Below are 22,933 nucleotides of genomic sequence, written 5' to 3'. Positions count from 1 at the left end.
GGAAAGAGAAAACACTTGGGTGTCACAAAATTAAAATAATCCTTAAATAAAGGATACCACATATGAGCAATAAGATTTTCTTGTGAATATGAGAAAAAGGGATAAAAATGCTTTTATATCCACCACCATAATAAGTTTGTTATTATAACACATCGAAATATCGTTTTTTCGGCCATATAAAGTATTGCATGGCTGCTTTGTAGTGAAAGAAAGTAAGGCGCTAAATTTTTCGAAAATATCATCAAATTTTATAAACATTTAGATTTGTTCGAAGTGGCTACTTTTGCCGCGAATTATGGCTTAAAACCGGCCGACAAAGCTATCACACGCTGCACGAAAATGGTCTTGCGGAATATTTGCCTATTCTCATCGAAGTGCCGTCTTAAGATGATCGATAATCTGTTATTTTTTAGTGAGAACCTTACTCTTAAAAATGCCCCAAAACCGAATTATTGAGATCCAGCGATTTTGGCGTTAGAAATAAAGCATGGAACCTCCGAGTGCCATGGTACTGAATCCTCTTGGAATGCCCATGGTTTTGCGGCCAAAATTTTTGTTCACCCAGGGATTAAATATTGTCGCCCGAATGACAATATTTTGCAGATAATATTCGTTATTTTTTATACACTCCACCACTCCCAGAAAAAAGTGTCTTCGAAACTAAAGGAAAGAATGTTCATCAATTTAGTTTAGCCATTTTATTTTATTATTAAATTTTTGTGTGAAATAATAAAATTTACTTGTTTCAGTAAAAAAAAATCCTGAACTGAAAGCAGTTAAGAATAGTTCATTAACTAGAATAAGGCATGACATTTTACTAATACTGTTTTCTTCGCTGGGTATAAGAATTTACTACTGAAAAATAAAATTTTATTCACTGATAATAAATCATTTGTAAAAATAAAATAAATAAATAAAAATAAAAAACCGAACTAAAACCAAGTTTCCTTATAAAATGATAATTCTGACTTCCTTTATTATAGAAAGCTTATCATACATACGAAAAACACTTGGCATAGAAAAATATTTTAGTTCATTCGTACTAAGAAGTATTCAATCCTTTCAAAACTTAAGGAAACACACTTGTTAGAATATAGGAAAATTTCCTAACTTTCTTTTATCTACATGTAATCGATACCTGTCATCGATGTGATTGCGCGTGGGTTGTTTTTTTAGTTGGAATCGCGTTGCTATGGTATACGGAGAGATTGTTAAAAATAATATAGTAAATTAATATAATATAGTAAAGAGATTGTTAAAAATAATATAGTAAATTAATATAATAAAAAACAAATAAAATATATAAAATATTTGCTATTTTAAATTAGTGAGAAAAATGTTCTTTTTTGAAAATTGGTTTATAAAAACAGAAAACACCAGCAGTTCATTCGACTTCATTTTGGAATCTTCAATTAACAGGTAATACTCAGTGACGCTAACCTTTTGTGAAAAAAATTGGTTTAGGATTTTTTTGTTTATATTTGTAGGTATTGAAATTGTAAAAGGTGAACAAAATTGCTAGGCAGCAACTTATTCAAAGTGAAAGGTACTAGAAGAAAAAATGTGTTTTAATATTTTAAGGCCAATCGATGCTGTTGATTCTAAATAAATATATTTAATATATTAATAAAACATGTCTTTTATTGAAGAAAAAATTGCTTATATAAATACATAAAATTGTAAGGAGTTATAAATTTGAAGTAAAAGGTTTACCACAAATATGTAAGATTTGTCCAAATGAATGAAAAAATTCAATCAAAATCATTCCATACATGAATTCAATTCAGTTAAATTTTTTCATTCTGTAGTATAGTTGTACATAAATATAGGAAAATGTTAACTAATATATGGAATGCATTCTACCTAATTTCTACGAAAATCATATCGTTCAAACAAATAAAAATGTCTTTGGCTCTATACGAAGTTCAACTTTTTTTTACAATGAGTTCATTTTAACTTAAAGAAGGGGTCATTTTTTCTGGGTGCATGGATGGGGGTATATTAACTTTGTCATTCCGTTTGTAACACATCGAAATATTGCTCTAAGACCCCATAAAGTATATATTCTGGGTCGTGGTGAAATTCTGAGTCGATCTGAGCATGTCCGTCCGTCTGTTGAAATCATGCTAACTTCCGAATGAAACAAGCCATCGATTTGAAACTAGGCACAAGTAGTTGTTATTGATGTAGGTCGGGTGGTATTGCAAATGGGCCATATCGGTCCTCTTTTACGTATAGCCTCCATATAAACGGGCCCCCAAATATGGCCTGCGGATCCTCTAAGAAAAGCAAATTTCATCCGATCTGGCTGAAATTTGGTACATGATGTCAGCATATGATCTCTAACAACCATGCAAAAATTGGTCCACATCGGTTCATAATTATATATAGCCCCTATATAAACCGATCCCCAGATTTGGCTTGCGGAGCCTCTAAGAAAAGCAAATTTCATCCGATCCGGCTGAAATTTGGTACATGATGTCAGCATATGATCTCTAACAACCATGCAAAAATTGGTCCACATCGATCCATCATTATATATAGCCCCCATATAAACCGATCCCCTGATTTGGCTTGGGGAGCCTCTAAGAGAAGCAAATTTCATCCGATCCGGCTGAAATTTGGTACATGGTGTTAGTATATGGTCTCTAAGAACCATGCAACAATTGGTCCACATCGGTTCATAATTATATATAGTCGCCATATAAACCGGTCCCCAGATTTGGCTTGCCGAGCCTCTAAGAAAAGCAAATTTCATCCGATCCGGCTGAAATTTGGTACACGGTGTTAGTATATGGTCTCTAATGACCATGCAAAAATTGGTCCGCATCGGTCCATAATTATATATAGCCCCCAATAAACCGTTCACCAGATTTGACCTCCGGAGCCTCATGGATGAACAAAATTCGTCCGATTCGGTTGAAATTTGGTACGTGATGTTAGTATATGGTCTCTAACTACCATGCAGGAATTGGTCCATATCGGTCCATAACTATATGTAGCCCCCATATAAACCGATCCCTAGATTTGAACTCCGAAGCCCCTTGGAAGAACAAAATTCAAACGATCCGGCTGAAATTTGGTACGTGGTGTTAGTTTATGGTATCTAACAACCATGCAGAAATTGGTCCATACCGGTCTTAATTATATATAACCCCCATTTAAGCCGATGCCCAGATTTGACCTCCGGAGCTCTTGGAGGGTAAAATTCATCCGATCCGGTTGAAATTTGGTACATTGCGCTAGTATATGGCCGCTAAAAACCATGCCTAAATTGGTCCACACCGGTCTATTGTTATACAAAGCCGATCCCCAAAATTAATCTACCAAAATTTAATTTCTATAGAAAATTTTGTCAAAATTTTATTTCTATAGAAAATTTTCTCAAACTTAATTATATACGTACTTAATCGGTTTTTTTTTCTAACTTATACCCCGTATGGAGTAACATACAATTGAGAAGACGGTGTTAAGAAGTGTTAAGATACCTTGCAATCGGCAAATGTTACCGCAACCCAAGTAATTCGATTGTGAATGACAATCTGTAATAGAAGTTGCTACGCAATCCATGGTGGAGGGTACATAAGATTCCGCCTGGCCGAACTTACGGCCGTGTATACTTGTCATATTTCTCTGTTAATTATGAGAAAAAAATTCAAATTTATAATCTAAAGCACATAGGGATACCCCCCTCCCATCATTCCACTATAGGATGGGAAGGGGGTGTGTATAATAACTTTCACATTCCGTTTTTAATACATCGAAATATTAGTTTCAGACCCCATAAAGTATATCAAGGTGAATTTCTGAGTCGATCTAGAGATGTCTCTCAGTATATATTCCAATGTACATGTATATATTCCAATGTAGACTTTTATACAGTTCCCAATAAATTTGATGGAATTGAGAGGATGTATCAAAAATTTTAATCTACATGTAGGTGAAGGATATAATATAGTCGGTCGCGCCCCACTTTAGATTTTACTTGTTCATTTCATCACATAAAATATTGAAAACTATATTTAATATTTATAATTTTTCTCTTTTTCCATCTATTTTTAGGTAAGTTCGATGAAGGTCTATCCGGCTGAATTCTGCATTATCTGCACCCGCATACATTTTCTTCAGCCACATACCTAGCAACCAGTACCATTATAGTTTACACGTCTTATGTTTTCTAAACCAAAAAAATAGTTGTTTTCATATAAACAACTAAATAAGTAAGTTTAATTTATATCATTCCTTGTATTGTATAGATAGATATTGGATTCACAAACCAAATAATATTTTACAAACTAAAAAATCTAACAACTAGTAATAAAAATATCGTATATAATTGGCTCGACCATTTTGGACATGTGCTGCTAACAGAATTGTTGTTTTTTTTAATTTTTTCTAATTAACAAAATACAATTCTACATTCACAAAATATGATACAGCTTGAGTTAGAATAAGAAATATGATCCAGCTCACTGCTTTATAAATTTTATTTAAACCTTACCGAAGTGTTCATGCAGATAACAAATTAACCGAGATGGAAACATAAAAGAAATCTTAGGATAAAACTTACGGTATATTTTGTTGAAGGAAGATGGAAATATGGTACTTTTATTATTATTATTATTATTATTATTGTTTTTTTTTTTTGCACGGAGAAACTTCAATTCAAATTCATAATATTTCAACACGAATTTTTCTTGTCTGTATATTTCGTTTTGTTATTATTTGCCATTGATACTATAACTGCTGGTGAAGCAATTGTTGACTTTTAAAGTCCATAATACTATCGTGTATGCTTTTCGATTTCATTGTGGGTAACTATAAAATTTTTCGATAAACATAATCGAGTAAATCGTATATAAACACACAATGCAAACGCCAATTTCGAAGGTTATGACATTAAATGTCATTTAATAAAATTATAATGTATACTTTATTATGGTATATGAGCCTTTCGGTGTCATTCAGCGTTAAATTGTTATCAATTCAATTAAGTAATATAATTTTTATTAAATTAAATATAATTTTTATAAAATGTAATATAATTTAAGAAAAAATTTAATCTGGTTTAAATTAAATTCACATTTTTTTTAAATCAATTTAAATTAAGTTTAAATCAACCTCTTTTAAACCAGATTAATTAATTAAAATATAATAAATAAAATTTATACTAATATTCCATAAAAATAAATCGCCGGAACACATACTCGGAAACGACATACAAAATCTATAAGATAGAAAAGAGAACATCGAGTTTTTTATTCAAGAATCTAATTTTACCTTCGTCTGTATATCGCATCGATTTGTTCATTTTGGGAAACATTAATCAATAAAAGCTATTTTCAAATTTCATTGATCTATTTGAATTAATTGTGAAAAACATCAAATTTCAAGAAAATCGAATAATTAAAGCTCCTTATTGACTTAAACTCAATTAGTTTAATTTAAAATCGCCTTCGATCATTTTTGTTAAACATTCCATTTCTCGATAAGTCTATTTCACCATTTGCTCACATCGGAAACAATTCATTATAATCACAAGTTGGAAACTTTTGGCATGCTTAAGAAGTCCTCGCAAAATGCATAACTCAAAATAGTAATGAGTTCACCTTAGCAAAAGGCAGCTTAAAAGGCCGATACTAAGTTCATGTTTTACAGGTTAAAAATAAAATTGGTTCATTTAAGGACTATTTCATTTTTGCCACCATTCCCTTCAAGTTATGTTAGGATTTGCAAAGGCGTATTTCTTAAATCGAGGAAGAACCATAAATATGTTACTCTTTTTAAATTTTGCCGGAGGCAAAGATGGTATTGTTCGGATTCAAAGTCAAGAAAAGCTTTTCGACTGTTCCAATAACCTTGCAAAGTCCAATCCTACTATAATCGTAGTTAATACTGAAACACTTCTCGTGTAGCTGGAACATTCTGCACCCTCCTTATTTTACGATCACTTATGATCACCTTGAATTATAAATATTTTGAAGTTCTAATTTCTAATTATAGAATATTATTCTCAGAGAAGATTTTGTCAATAATTTGGGCAAACTTTTATTTTTATAGAAAAATTTTTAAAAATTTCATTACTATAGAAAATTTTATCACCAATCTATTTCTATAGGAATTTTTTCAAAATTTGATTTCTATAGGAAATTTTGTAAAAATTGTATTGCTATAAGAAATTTTGTCAACATTTTATTCCTATAGAACGTTTTATAAAAATTTTATTTTTATAGGAAATTTTGTCAAAATTTTATGTCTATAGAAAATGTTGTCAAAATTTTATTACTATAGAAAATTTTGTCAAAATTTTATTTCTATAGAAAATTTTCTCAAAATTTTATTGCTATAGTAAATTTTATCAAAATTTTATTTCTATAGAAAATTTTGTCAAAATTTTATTTCTATAGAAAATTTTATCCCTAAGGTCAATTTTTCGAAATTTTATTTCTATAGAAAATTTTGTCATAATTTTATTTCTATAGACAATTTTGTCAAAATTTTATTTCTATAGAAAATTTTTTAAAAATTTTATTACTATAGAAAATATTGTCAAAATTTTACTTCTATCGAAAATTTTGTCAAAATTTTATTTTTATAGGAAATTTTGTCAAAATTTTATTTCTATAGTAAATTTTATCAACATATTATTCCTAGAGAAAATTTTGTCAGAATTTTATTCTCAGAGAAGATTTTGTCAATAATTTGGACAAACCACTTTAGATCAACGCATGGTTTTACGCTGAAATCACAACAACATTAAAACTTTTATTTTTATAGAAAATTTTTTAAAAATTTCATTACTATAGAAAATTTTATCACCATTTTATTTCAATAGGAATTTTTTCAAAATTTGATTTCTATGGGAAATTTTGTAAAAATTTTATTGCTATAAGAAATTTTGTCAAAATTGTATTCCCATAGAACGTTTTATAAAAATTTTGTTTCTATAGGAAATTTTATCAAAATTTTATTTCTATAGAAAATTCTGTCAAAATTTTATTTCTGTAGAAAAATTTATCAAAATTTTATTGCTATAGGAAATTTTATCAAAATTTTATTTCTATAGAAAATTTTGTCAAAATTTTATTTATATAGAAAATTTTGTCAAAATTTTATTTCTATAAAAAATTTTGTCAGATTGTTATTTCTATAGAAAATTTTGTCAAAATTTTATTGCTATAGGAAATTTTATCAAAATTTTATTTCTATAGAAAATTTTGTCAAAATTTTATTTTTATAGGAAATTTTGTCAAAATTTTATTTCTATAGGATTTTTTTTTCAAAATTTTATTTTTATAGGAAATTTTGTCAAAATTTTATTTCTATAGTAAATTTTGTCAACATTTTATTTCTATAGACAATTTTGTCAAAATTTTATTTCTATCGAAAATTTTGTCAAAATTTTATTTTTATAGGAAATTTTGTCAAAATTTTATTTCTATAGGAAATTTTTTCAAAATTTTATTTTTATAGGAAATTTTGTCAAAATTTTATTTCTATAGAAAATGTTGTCAACATTTTATTCCTAGAGAAAATTTTGTAAGAATTTTATTCTCAGAGAAGATTTTGTCAAATAATTGGGAAAACCCCTTTAGACGACAAGGTAGTTAGATCAACGCATGGTTTTACGCTGAAATCACAACAACAATAAAAATTTTATTTTTATAGAAAAATTTTTAAAAATTTCATTACTATAGAAAATTTTATCACCATTTTATTTCTATAGGAATTGTTTCAAAATTTGATTTCTATAGGAAATTTTGTAAAAATTTTATTGCTATAAGAAATTTTGTCAAAATTTTATTTTTATAGAAAATTTTGTCAAAATTTTATTTCTATAGAAATTTTTCTCAAAATTTTATTTCTATAGAAAATTTTGCCAAAATTTTATTTCTACAGAAATTTTTCTCAAAATTGTATTTCTATAGAAAATTTTCTCAAAATTTTTTTTTTTTAGAAAATTTTCTCAAAATGTTATTGTTATAGGAAATTTTATCAAAATTTTATTTCTATAGAAAATTTTGTTAAAATTTTATTTCTATAGAAAATTTTGTCAACATTTATTTCTAAGGTCAATTTGTCAAAATTTTAATTCTATAGAAAATTTTGTCAAAATTTATTTCTAAGGTCAATTTGTCAAAATTTTAATTCTATAGAATATTTTGTCATAATTTTATTTCTATAGGAAATTTTGTCATAATTTTATTTCTTTAGACAATTTTGTCAAAATTTTATTTCAATAGAAAATTTTTTTCAAAATTTTATTACTATAGAAAATATTGTCCAAATTTTACTTCTGTGGAAAATTTTGTCAAAATTTTATTTCTATAGGAGTTACTAACCAAATTCCCCTCGTAACTTTCGGAATGTTTTAAAATTTAAACCTCTCGCAAAATGGCTCGAAATTGTCCCATATGCTGAGACATAACTATAATGCTGCTTTCTTATCGTACACGTTCCACTTTTTCCATTCCTTGATTCATAAGTAATAATCATAATACCAACAATTTGAGGTAAAATTGTTTCCCCCACACATGTGGACATTGCATAAAAATTTCCCAGAAATAGCAGTCAATAGTATATTTCCAATATTGCAAAAAAAAAAAAAACACAAACAATAATACCCTGTTCCACAGAGTGGTGCAGGGTATAGAAACAAAATCTTACCATATCAACAAAATGTACCGAAAGTAAGTAAACATAATAATCTTTAAACCCAACCAGTAACCACTCAACACACTACCCTCTCAAAGCCATTAAACCAAAAACACTCATCACCACTACCAACAAAAGCAGTTTCTAAGTGAAAGAGACCGCCCATGCATTTTCACCTTTGTAGCATGGTCGATAATCGTAAAACCTCCATTTGACCACCATGCATACACCTTTGAAGCACCGTATCCTCAATGACACACGGACACACAAATACACAGATGAACTTATGAGTGTATAGGTGAATACCGAATATTGGGGGTATGTATGGGGATGATCATATAAGGGTCGTATATGCATTATGATGAAAAATATAATGAATTAAGAAAATAAAGGTGAAAATTAAAAACGAAAACGAAAACAAAAAATCACTCAAAAAAATCATGTAAGGGAAAATATTAAGGAAAATATTTTCAGTTTACATATGGCCAGGATTTAATGGCGGAGAGCATCTAGATTTAAAATAAAATATAAGGAGGAAAATTATGCATCTCATTTCATTTCAGTGTCCAAACAGAAAGCAGATGATGGGATTAGTTTGAATTTCTATACCATGAAGTTCTCTGTATAATTAACAAATTTCAAAAACACTGCTATTTCCTTCCCATCTTCCCATCTATGGAGTTTCTATATAATGAAGTAATTTTGTGGATCCGTCAAGATTCATTATAAGGAAGTTCGATTGTACCCTCCACCATAGAATGGCGCGTATACCAATTTTCTCATTCCATTTGGTCCCAGATCCCATAAAGTCATTATATTCTGGGTCATGGTGAAATTCGGAGTCAATTAAGCGATGTCCGTCCATTCGTTTGTTTAAATCACGCTAAAGTATGTTAGTTGTTATTGATGTAGGTCAGGCGGTATTGCTAATGGGCTATATCGGACCACTTTTTGGTATCGCCCTCATGCAATCCAATCCCCATATAAACCTAGATTGGAATTCCGAATCCAAATTTTATCCGATCCGGTTGATAATGAATACGTAAAGTTAATATACAGAAAAAAATTTCACGAAAATTTTTCCAATTAAAATTTTAATTGAGTTTTAAAAAATATTCAATTAAAAATTTAATTGATTCAAAACATTTTTAACAAGGATCCCATATAAACCGGATCCTAGTTTTAAATACTTTAGCTCTATGGAAGAGAAAATTTCACTCGATTCAGCTGAAATATTGTACGTGATATTATTAGACTCCATCAAACGAGCATACAAAAATTGGTCTACATCGCTCCATAATTACATATAGCTCCCACACATACAGTTCCCTAGATTTGTATTCCGGAGCCTAATAGAGAACCAAATCATATAGAAGTTGGTAAAGGTTCACGATTTGACTGCCGGAGCTTCCGGCAGGAGTATATTTCAATATAGTATTTTTAAAAATCATGTAAATATTAGCCCATTTTCGTCATAATTATATATAACCGTATAGAAACCGACCTCTAGGGCCTCTTGCTTTGGCACGTGATGTTATTAGACTCCCTCAAACCACCGTGTAAAAATTGGTCCATATCAGGATTAATTTTAATAGAGTTCTCGGTTTGACTGCCTGAACCTCCTGGAGAAGTAAGTTTCATTCGATATAGGTTTTCAAATATATATAGCTCCCGACCCTTAGATTTGACTACCGGAGCTTCCGGGAGGAGTATATTTCAATATAGTCTTTTTAAAAATCATGTAAATATTGGCCCATTTTCGTCCATAATTATATATAACCATATAGAAACCGACCTCTAGGGTCTCTTGCTTTGGCACGTGATGTTATTAGACTCCCTCAAATCACCGTGTAAAAATCAGGATTAATTTTAATAGAGTCCTCATATAAACCTATCCCCCGGTTTGACTGCCTGAACCTCCTGGAGAAGTAAGTTTCATTCGATCCGGCTCAACTATGGTAGGTGATGCTAATATATATATATATTTTTTTTTTCATTTCCGTTCATAATTATATATAGGGCCATATAAACCGAGCACAGAATTAAATTCCGGGGCCCTCGTTTTTTTATACCCTCCACCATAGGATGGAGGTATATTAACTTTGTCATTCCGTTTGTAACACATCGAAATATTGCTCTAAGACCCCATAAAGTATATATATTTTGAGTCGCGGTGAAATTCTGAGTCGATCTGAGCACGTCCGTCCGTCCGTCTGTTGAAATCACGCTAACTTCCGAACGAAACAAGCTATCGACTTGAAACTTGTTATTGATGTAGGTCGGATGGTATTGCAAATGGGCCATTTCGGTCCACTTTTACGTATAGCCCCCATATAAACGGACCCCCAAATTTGGTTTGCCGATCCTCTAAGAGAAGCAAATTTCATCCGATCCGTCTGAAATTTTCTGCATGGTGTTAGTATATGGTATCTAACAACCACGCAAAAATTGGTCCACATCGGTCCATAATTATATATAGTCCCCATATAAACCGATCCCCAGAGTTGGCTTGCGGAGCCTCTAAGAGAAGCAAATTTCATTCGATACGGCTGAAATTTGGTACATGGTGTTAGTATATGGTCTCTAATGACCATGCAAAAATTGGTCCACATCGGTCCATAATTATATATAGCCCCCATATAAACCGATCACCAGATTTGACCTCCGGAGCCTCTTGGAAGACCAAAATTCGTCTGATTCAGTTGAAATTTGGTACGTGGTGTTAATATTTTGCCTCAAACACCAATGCAAAAATTGGTCGAAATCGGTCCATAATTATATATAGCCCCCATATAAACCGATCCCCAGATTTGACCCCCGGTGCCTTTAGGAAAAGCAAAATTCATCCGATCTGGTTGAAATTTGGTACGTGGTGGTAGTATATGATATTTAACAACCATGCCAAAAGTGTCTATATCAGTTCATAATCATATAAACCGATCCCGAGATTTGGTTTTGGAGCCACTTGGAGCAAATTTCATCCGAGACAGTTGAAATTTGGTACATTGTGTCAGTATATGGCCGTTAACAACCATGCCTATCTAGGTCCATATCGGTCTATAGTTATATATAGCCATCAGATAAATCGATACCCAATCACACAAAAATTGGTCCATATCAAATTCATAATTGTATATATGTTAGCCCACATATAAGCGACCCCCATATTTCAATTCTGGCTCTCTACGTACCGTGCAAAAGTCCATATGGATTCATAATTATTTGTAGACTTACCTATACATACCTTTTTTGTCTAATATATACCACGTATGGACTAACTAACAATTTAGAAAACGATGTTAAGAAGTTTTAAAATACCACTACCCAATTAATTCGATTGTGGATGACAGTCTTTCGTAGAAGTTTCTACGCATGGCGGAGGGTACATAAGATTCGGCCTGGCCGAACTTACGGCCGTATATACTATACTCCCTCTATACTCCCTCAAACAACCGTGCAAAAAATTGTTCACATCGGTCCATAATAGCATATAGACCCCATAGGAACCGATTCCCAAATTTGTGCCGGAGCCTCCTGGCCCAATAATTTTTTAAAGCCTCCATTATTTGAACTTGTTTGAAATTTCATCCGATCTGGCTGAAGGTTGGCAAAAGATGTTATTAAATTGGTCCATGGATTTAATATATGGTCCCCTATAAACCGATCCCCAGATTTGGCTGTCGGAGCCTTCTGGAGGAGTATATTTCATCCAATCCGATGCAAATATGGTACATGATATTAATATATGCATTTTGACAATGGTCCGTCAATAATTTTTGAAAGCCCCCATATAAACCCACCGCCAGATTTAAATTCCGGAACTTCTTGGAAGAGCTAATTCCATCGGTATGTTGTACTCCGATACTCCGATCCCCATAAACCGATCCCCAGATTTGACTTCCGGAGTCTCTTGGTAGAGCAAATGATATCCGATCGAAAATTGGTACGTGATATTATTATGTGGCTTCTAACAATCATGTAAAAACTGGTCCACATCGGCCCATAATTACATATATAGCCCCTGATTCCCAGGAGGAGTATATTTCATGCGATCCGATTCAAATATGCTCCATATCGGTCCATAATTATATTCCATATATATGCCCTTATAAACCGATCCCCAGATTTGACTTCCGGAGGCCCTTGGTAGAGATTATTTTATGGATATAAACCGATCCTCAAATGTATCTTCCGGAGTCTCCTGGAGGAGTAGATTTCATCCGAAATTTGGTATGTGATGTTATTATACTCCTTCCAACAAGCATGAAAAAATTGGGCCACAAATATATATGGCCCCCATATAAACCGATCCTCAGATTTGTCTTCCGCAGTCTCTTGGAGGAGCAAATTTCATCCGATTCGAGTGAAATTTGGTCTTCTAATTACCATATGAAAATTGGTTCCAATCGGTTCATAATTATTTGAAGACTCCCCTATATAAACCTATCAACAATTAAAATGGCTTATGTAGGTATTTATTTTTTCTATTTATCTAACATAACATATGCACTAACAGGCAATTTAGAGGACAATGTCAAGAAGGTTTAAGATACCTTGCCATCTGCAAGAGTTATCACAACCAAAGTGAATCGCTTGTGGATGGGAGCTTTTCATAGAATTTTGTACGTAAATCATGGTGAAGAGTACATATGATTCGGCCTGGCCGAACTTCAGTCGTATATGCTTGTTATTAATAAAATCGAGGTTTAAGTTAATTAAAACTAATCATTAAAATTATCAACGATGAAGATATCGAAATTTGTTTTATTTTTTATTTAGAAAGAATTTCATTTTAAAAATTGAAAAAAAGATAATTTACCAAAAGAAGATTTTTTTATTTTCAAATAAAAATTGTCTGCATTGAATATGAAAAAAATGGAATTGGCATGCAGAGAAAATCCTTCATCGTATTTACCATTTATCTCATTTCAATATCTGCGACATTTTGATTAAAATTGGAATATGAATTTATTCATCATATGCCATATTCACTCGTTGGATTCTCTTCATCTCGTTTCTATAGTGCTTCTTTTTGTTCCTTCTGGGGCAAAGTATCCATACATCCTTTCAATTATCCTCGCCATAGTAAAAATTCTTGTGTCATCTTTATTTTGTTCTTGAAAAAAAGAGACACAAAAGCAGATGCAGATTTCAACTGTCTTTCAATGGTCCCATTTGGAATGGGGGAGGGGGTGGGTGTCTGGTTGGTTGGCGGCTTATACACCCCGTTTTTTGTTTTTTTCTTTCGTTTGCATTGCTTCACTACTGTTCTGCACTACGTCTCACCAATAGTTTTGTTTCCCTTGATCCTTTTATGACATTTTCAATTTACTGATACATATGTAGGTGCTTGGTTTCGTTTTGGATGCAATGTATCCGTTCTAGTATTCAGTCATCATATATGCGTGTATGTACTCGTATATGTCATCAGGATTATGGATTAATGTCAAGCTTATGCTTGGGAATGATAATATGTGGTTTATGGTTTACCTTAACACCGCTTCATATTTAAGGTATTTTCGTTAAAGAGATAATGAAAGAGGAGATTGTAGAGTGTTTTCGTTTTATTTACTTCGTATCGTTATTTGACGTTTTTTTAATGTGGAACTCAATTAACACAAACTAAAATAAATTTTACAAGGTTATAATGAATATTAAAACAAAAAACAAAAACAAGTATATACGGCCGTAAGTTCGGCCAGGCCGAATCTTATGTACCCTCCACCATGGATTGCGTAGAAACTTCTACGAAAGACTGTCATCCACAAATTTCAATTCACATGGTTGGTAAATATCATATACTACCAACACGTACCAAATTTCAACCAGATCGGATGAATTTTGCTTCTCCAAAAGGCACTGGAGGTCAAATCTGGGGATCGGTTTATATGGGAGCTATATATTATTATGGACTGATAGGAACCAATTCTTGCATATACTAACATCACGTACCAAATTTCAACCGAATGGGAAGAATTTTGCTCTTCCAAGGTGCACCGGAGGTCAAATCTGTGGATCGGTTTATATGGGACCTATATATAATTATGGACCGATATCGACCAATTGTTGAATGGGTGTTTGAGGCCATATACTAACACTATGTACCAAATTTCAGCCAGATCGGATGAAACTTGCTTCTCTTAGAGGCTCCGCAAGCCAAATCAGGGGATCGGTTTATATGGGGGATATATATAATTATTAACCAATGTGAACCAATTTTTGCATGGTTGTTAAAGACCATATACTAACACCATGTACCAAATTTCAGCCGGATCCGATGAAAATTGTTTCTCTTAGAGGCTCTACAAGCCAAATCGGGGTATCGGTTTATATGGGGGCTATATATAATTATAGACCGATGTGGACCAATTTTTGCATGGTTTTTAAAGACCATATACTAACACCATGTACCAAATTTCAGCCGGATCGGATGAAGTTTGATTCTCTTAGAGGCCTCGCAAGCCAAATCGGGGGATCGGTTTATATGGGGGCTATATATAATTATGGACGGATGTGAACCAATTTTTTAACGGTTGTTAGAGACCATATACTAACACCGTGTACCAAATTTCAGCCGGATCGGATGAAATTTGCTTCTCTTAGAGGCCTCGCAAGCCAAATAGGGGGATCGGTTTATATGGGGGCTATATATAATTATGGACCGATGTGGACCAATTTTTGCATGGGTGTTAGAGACCATATACTAACACCGTGTACCAAATTTCAGCCGGATCGTATGAAATTTGCTTCTCTTAGAGGCCTCGCAAGCCAAATTTGGGGGTCCGTTTATATGGGGGCTATACGTAAAAATAGACCGATCCGGCCCATTTGCAACACCATCCGACCTACATCAATAACAACTACTTGTGCCAAGTTTCAAGTCGATAGCTTGTTTCGTTCGGAAGTTAGCGTGATTTCAACAGACGGACGGACGGACATGCTCAGATCGACTCAGAATTTCACCACGACCCAGAATATATATATATATTATGGGGTCTTAGAGAGATATTTGGATGTGCTACAGACGGAATGACAAAGTTAATATACCCCCCATCCTATGGTGGAGGGTATAAAAAAAAACAAGTATATACGGCCGTAAGTTCGGCCAGGTCGAATCTTATGTACCCTCCACTATGGATTGCGTAGAAACTTCTACTCAAGACAGTCATCCGCAATCGATTTACTTGCCCACGACCTTGCCATCTTAAAACTTCTTAACGTCGTCCTCTAAATTGTAAGTTAGGCCATACGTGGTATATATTAAACAAAAAAGGCCGATTAAATACGTATATTATTCAGTTCGGCAAATTTTTATATAGAAATACAATTTTGACCAAATTATCTATAGAAAAAAAAAATTGGCAAAATTTTCTATAGAAATAAAATTCTGACAAAATTTTATATCGGCATAAAATTTTGACAAAATTGTCTATAGAAATAAAATTTTGACAAAATTTTCTATAGACATAAAATTTTGACAAAATTTTCTATAGAAATAAAATTTTGACAAAATTTTCTATAGAAAAAACTTTTGACAAAATATTCTATAGAAATAAAATGTTAACAAAATTTTCTATAGAAATAAAATATTAACAAAATTGTCTATAGTAATAAATGTTTGAAAAATTTTTCTATAGGAATAAATTTTTGGCGATATGGACCAATTTTTTTTATGTGATTGGGGATCGGCTATATATAACTAATTATACAATTACAATTTCTTTTCAATGGCTCTATTAACCATGTTCCTTAATCTATATCTGTCCATAAAGCTCGAAAAATAATTGTATAATTAGATATAATGCATTTGGACGTCAATTGCCTGTTTCGGTATCAGGCTAACATGTAATATAATAGGCTATATATAACTATAGACCGATATGGACCAATTTTGGCATGGTTGTTAGCGGCCATATACTAGCACAATGTACCAAATTTCAACCGAATCGGACAAATTTTTCTCCTCCAAGAATTTCCGGAGGTCAAATCTGGGGATCGATTTATATGGGGGCTATATAATTATGGGCCGATGTGAACCAATTTTTGCATAGTTATTAGAGATCATATACTAACACCATGTACCAAATTTCAGCCGGATCGGATGAAATTTGCCTCTGTTAGAGGCTCCGCAAGCCAAATCTGGGAATCGGTTTATATGGGGGCCAATTTTTGCATGGTTGTTAGAGACTATATACCAACATCATATACCAAATTCGGATGAAATTATATATATATATATATATATATATATATATATATATATATATATATATATATATATATATATATATATATATATATATATATATATATATATATATATATATATATATATATATATATATATATATATATATATATATATATATATATATATATATATATATATATATATATATATATATATATATATATATATATATATATATATATATATATATATATATATTTCGACGTGTTACAAACGGAATGACGATTCTAACGATAGCCGCTCCTGGTTTCCCTGCAAATGCAATAGATCAAAATGCTTTTGTAATCTTGTAAACAATAAAATGAATTGTCACTGAAGTAGATGTCAGATGAGCGGTTTAAAAATTATAGCAACCTGAAGTTGGTTACAATACATATCCGCCGCTATGTAAAATGTATTCGTTAGTAAACAGAAAATTCAGTACAAATTCCGTTGATATTGCGTAGCTTTTCTACAAATATCTAATTTTTATGTACATGATTTTTGATTTTGTGTTAGTTTGACATACTTCTGTTTGAAAATATGGCTCTTAGATCTTAGATAAACCTCACTGAAATCCATTCCTCATCTTTCGCATAATAAATCCATTATTGTATTTCAAACCCATATCAAATTTCGAAATTAATTTAATTACATATTTTCATTTTATATAAAAATAAATCAAAGGGTATGAGATAATGGATATCACCAGCAATTATTATCTTTAAATTAAATTAGCTTCTTTAAATTACAAAACATTATCGAAGTGCAAATGATTGATGTTCCCTTTCAGACTATATGAGAAAATATCATTAAAATAATAATGTAGTTAATCATACTACACAAGTGAGAAACAATAAACAATAATAATAAAAAAAAATCAATTACATTGGGGTCGTAACATTAGCGTAACTCTAGAACGCTGTATAGATGTCCAAGTGGAAACCAAAACTAAGAGTAAAAAATATGACGTCTGTCTTCGCAAAACCTAAAATAATTACCAGAGAATGGGACAATCGTGAACTCAAAAACTGTTCATCATTTGAAATAACATAAGAAATAAATTTAATTTTAAAAAATTTTAATTTAATTTAATCTAATTTTTGAATTTACCAGTGAAGAGCGAACTTAGTACCAGTCTTTAGTTCAGTCGCAATTTTATTTCAGCTTTCCGTTAGGCCATAAAATTCAAACAAAAAAACTTGAAAAGAAGAGTGTCAGAAAAGACTATATGAAAAATAATTGAAATTTTTTACCAGAGACTCAACGATAGTTATATAGATTGAGGATTTCCCATTATCATTAACTGTTCAACATTATAAGCCAAAAATTCGATTGAAAAATATTTTTAAAAAATAAACTCATAAAAGCATTAAAATATTCTAAAAATATATATTAAAAATTCACATCCTTAATACCATACTCAATTTAAATAAAAACTAGAACTTATTTAAATTAATATATATTTAAATTAATAAATTATATCTATCCATATTTCTTCTTTCTTTCCCTCTACGACAACTTTAACTCTTGACCAATCTATGTCACAAACCCTTTGTGTTGTATTTGTCGTGGCAAACTACTAAACTATTATGTGTGACCAACAGATGCTGCTGGCGGTAAAGTCCTCTCAATGTTATCTACTTTCTTTAGAAATAACCCACTTTTTTTTTAAATACTTCTTCATAATTTGAAGCATATTGCATCTGCCATTTAGTTTCAGAAGTAAATTTCAAAAAGCATTTCTTAGCTTATATCACAAAACAAAATTGGAATTTGCAAAAACAAAAACAGCAGAACATTGCAATCATTTGTATGATTTTGGGTTATTATTTCACTTTAGAGAAAATATTACAAAACAAAAATAAAAAGTAACATATATAGAGTACAAATTCCCCACTTTTTGCATTGTATGGTTTATTGTAAAATTGAATTTCATTTTCGAATATGAAATTTTAATGCTTAGTGCACTTGGTAAAATTTTTAAATATATTGATTTTCTTTTTTAATTCTTAAAAATTCTCACCTTAATTCGATTTTCTAATATGCTCTTAAAGTATATAGAATCACTGCAATATCACTATAACTTGGCTTTTATTGCATACAGCGTATGACAAAAAGACCAATATCATAATTTGCATGTTTTAATTATACATTAATATTTAATAGATATCATAAATGGCAATATGAAAATATACCCCCAAAAATATCCTAAAATAAAAGAATATGGAGCTAAAGTTCCTCAAATAGTAAATCCTATGAATATTGAGACAAAACCTATCAAATCTATTTTTAAATTGAACCTCAATATTCTGTGGTGTTTACAATAACTCAAATATTTCGTTAAGTTGTGCCATATCGGCCTTTTTACTTTGGGGTAATTTTTTCTCAGAGCCCTTAAGTTGATATCACAGGTCTGAGTTCATATATTTATGTTATGGTAAACCAAATCTAAAGACAAAATTAAATTCCTTAAAACTGATATGACCTACTGATAACCAATCAGCTGAATCATCTATTGGTAAAGGGAGCCTTTGTGGGAAAATTGGCAACTTGGCGGTACTCGAGCTTAAATTTAGGCAGTGAATTACAAAAACAACTACCAGCTAGCGGTGATTTAATTGACTATATCAACTTATTATATCATATCCCAGCAAAGAAAGCGTCGCCAAAAAAGTAATGAAAATGTTCTTTTTGGATCCGGAAGTGGTGCAAAATTGACGCAGAAGCAATGAATTTAACATAGACTATTGCTATATCCCAGCAAAAAATACTTCAGCAGTAAAAGTTTAGTTGTGCTTTTTGGTATACAATAAAGTAGGCAGTGCATACACACTACATGAATCGGTGGCAATAACTTAAACGAGTAATCAAACTAGTTTATGATCATTCGTTTACGTTATTGCAACCCCATTCATGCAGTATAGATGCATGAAAGGTAGTGCTGTTTTCCTTCACGCCAACAATGCTATACTCAAGATTATATAATTTCTGGTCAACATTTCTATTAAAATGAGCAATTATATCAGCGCTATGTAGAAGCTACTCTAAATCGAGACATCGCCCACAAACATCAGCGCTGATTCGGTTGTTTTGTAAGCTATTGGTACTGCCTATCTCCCTTACAATCCTGCTGAAATAGTGCTCCATTTTTTGCTGGGATGGTGCTCTTATCTTATGGCTGAAACCCCAGCAATCGAATCATTGGGAATTTATAGATAAAGCTCGCATATCTGATGTGACTTTAGCAACATAAGTACACATTCTCTAAATGCCATGTTTCATCTACCTAATTTAGACATATTGGCTCAACAAAATGCCGCTACCACTACAGTTTACAGGAGCAGTTGTTGTAACCAAAAAAAAAAATTGCGGGGACTAAATAGTGGACCAGCTCTGTCGCAACCATCAGTTTGAATACTGCCCTAGCGGTCCTACCCATTTACTAAAATCACGGCTGAATGATAACGTGAGCTATGGTTTTGGCGAAAAAACGATCACAAGCATTGGCAATAATGCCAGACAGATCTGCCAACCACAGTGTTCTACACTCTGGCGAACTGAAGTGAGAAAAATAACATATAAAATCCTTGGGCTAGATGTTATATTAACCAATTTCTATACAGATGAATCCAATGTGGGTGATCGAAAATGTTTTTAGATTATAATATTAGCCATAAAAAATATCAGAGATTATCTGAGTTGCACTCTTTTGGCATAGAAATTTACTCCAACCCGCCAACGTGAAATCAACCATGGACCATGTATTAATTGACGCAATCTATAAATGAAATGGGTGATTCGAGATGAATTAGAACTTGTTGGTATGACTCTATCTCTCTGTAAGCTTATACAGCATGAAAAGCCCGTTTCGAAGATTCCAGGGTAATGTAGAAGCACCCTAACCTAAGGAGGTCATTCGAGAGCTATTGTGATCCAATGCAAATCATACATAACAAAAAGCATGGCTTCAATCTCACTTTTAGTACGGTTATATCTATTCTCAATATTACAGGTGCCATATCTAAGTGTCGCAAGACACCACCACATACGATGTGGCACACTCTATGCACTCTAGAGTGACCGCAACTTATATGGGGCAAACAAAATGTCGGAATCTTGTTCGCCTTAACCCCACACAACGAATCCCCTTTCCAGATATTGGGATAGCCAAAATTTGAGCCCGATTAAACGACGTTAACACGTGCCGTTCGTCGCTGAGTCAAACCGAGTTACGCCAGCCTTTAGCTTCGAAAACGCGACTTGGTGCCACTAGGAGCATTCGCCTTAACCCCACAAAACGAATCCCCTTTCCAGATATTGGGATAGCCAAAATTTGAGCCCGATTAAACGACGTTAACACGTGCCGCTCGTCGCTCAAAATTTTAAAAAAATAAATTTTTTGGCCAAAAAATTTGGCGACACGTGTTAACGTCGTTTAATCGGGCTCAAATTTTGGCTATCCAAATATCTGGAAAGGGGATTCGTTTTGTGAGGTTGAGGCGAATACTCCTAGTGGCACCAGGTCGCGTTTTCGAAGCTAAAGGCTGACGTAACTCGGTTTGACTCAGAGTTACAACAATTTTGTTCATAACATAAATTTTTAAGGACAAAATAAGTTATCGTTTGTTATATCGTGCGTGTGTTTATTATTTACCGTTCTCGAGTTATGGCTCAATACGTCAACTTTTTAGCCAAAACACTCGTTTTTTTCAAATTTTGAGCGACGAACGGCACGTGTTAACGTCGTTTAATCGGGCTCAAATTTTGGCTATCCCAATATCGGGAAAGGGGATTCGGTTTGTGGGGTTAAGGCGAACAAGATTCCGACATTTTTTTTTGCCCCATATAAGTTGCGGTCACTTTAATGCTCTCGACTGTAAAAGGGTGGGTTCTTCTTCTAGTTTATGTTAGGTATAGTGGCAGCCGGATATTTTAGGCTCACTCTATTCAGTCCATTGTGATACCACAGTGTTAAACTTCTTTCTTATCACTGAGTGCTGCCCGATTCCATGTTAAACTCAATGACAAGGGACCTCCTTTTTTTAGCCGAGTCCGAACGGCGTTCCACGTTGAAGTGAAAACACTTGGAGAAGCTTTACTGAGAGGGGATAATCCACCGCTGAAAAACTTTTTGATGTTCGGTCGAAGCAGGAATCGAACCCACGACCTTGTGTATGCAATGCGGGAATGCTAACCATTACACCATGGTGGCTCCCTTCTTCTCTTTTAATTTAACACAGAATCGGGAGCCACCGTGGTTCAATGGTTAGCATACCCGCCTTTCATATAAAGTGCTTTTGGTTCAGTGTCAGTTTCGAACAAAAAGTTTTTCATTTTTGAGTGTTTCAAAGATTTTTCCACTCTAATATGGAACGCCATTCGGACTTGGCTATAAAAAGAATATCCCTTGTCTTTGAGCTGTAAACAGAATTGCACAGCACTCTTGACACGAGGGAAACTCACAACTTGTAGTATACCAATCGACTGTATAGTCTACCATAAATTAGCCTAAATTAGCGGACGTACATTGTAGCTAACCTAATCAGGTAAAGGTAATAGGTACCCAGCAAAAAAAAAAAAAAACGTCGCCTAAAAAGTAGTGAAAATGTTCTTTTTGGATTCGGAAGTGGTGCAAAATTGGTGCAGAAGCGATGAATTCAACATGGGCTTGTCATAGGATAGATTTCCACCATTTCAACAGTCGATTCACTGAATTTGAATCACTTCTTAAGGTTTGATCCAAATTTAGTGTTTTAGATGTGAAAAAAATTGCGATATTTTCATAAATAAATAATTTAATTTTTTTATTTTTAATGCTTGTCTAAAACGCTTGATTTTAAATATTTTAAAAATTTTGTAATTTTTCTAAAATGAATTTAGAATTTTTTTTTTTGACAAAATTTAAATAATTTGTACCATTTTATTAATTTTTACAATGTTTTTACCCTATAACAAAAAAAAATTAAATTACTCTTTAAAAATATGAAAATACAGAGTTATAAAAATTGAATTAAAAGGACTTCCTGAGTAATTAAAATAAAGAAC

At 32.2% G+C, this 22,933-nt stretch overlaps 1 protein-coding gene across 7 annotated transcripts in view; it reads left to right on the top strand.

Annotated features, from left to right (window-relative positions):
• Positions 1-22,933, top strand: part of cpx (synaptic transmission protein complexin) — a 1,078,564-nt gene that overhangs the window by 816,641 nt on the left and 238,990 nt on the right. For 5 of the 7 annotated variants that reach the window (XM_075291794.1, XM_075291793.1, XM_075291795.1 and 2 more), the window contains one exon: positions 18,493-18,504. The exons of the other annotated variants lie outside the window; for them this stretch is intronic. In XM_075291794.1, coding sequence (XP_075147909.1) covers positions 18,493-18,504 — 12 coding nt within the window. The remainder of the gene's footprint in view (positions 1-18,492; positions 18,505-22,933) is intronic. 7 annotated transcript variants of the gene reach the window in all.

The sequence above is a fragment of the Haematobia irritans genome, chromosome 1 (assembly GCF_050003625.1).
Source record: "Haematobia irritans isolate KBUSLIRL chromosome 1, ASM5000362v1, whole genome shotgun sequence".
Taxonomy (NCBI): domain Eukaryota; kingdom Metazoa; phylum Arthropoda; class Insecta; order Diptera; family Muscidae; genus Haematobia; species Haematobia irritans.
The sequence above is the reverse complement of the archived record's forward strand: the minus strand, read 5'-3'. Positions and strand labels throughout refer to the sequence as shown.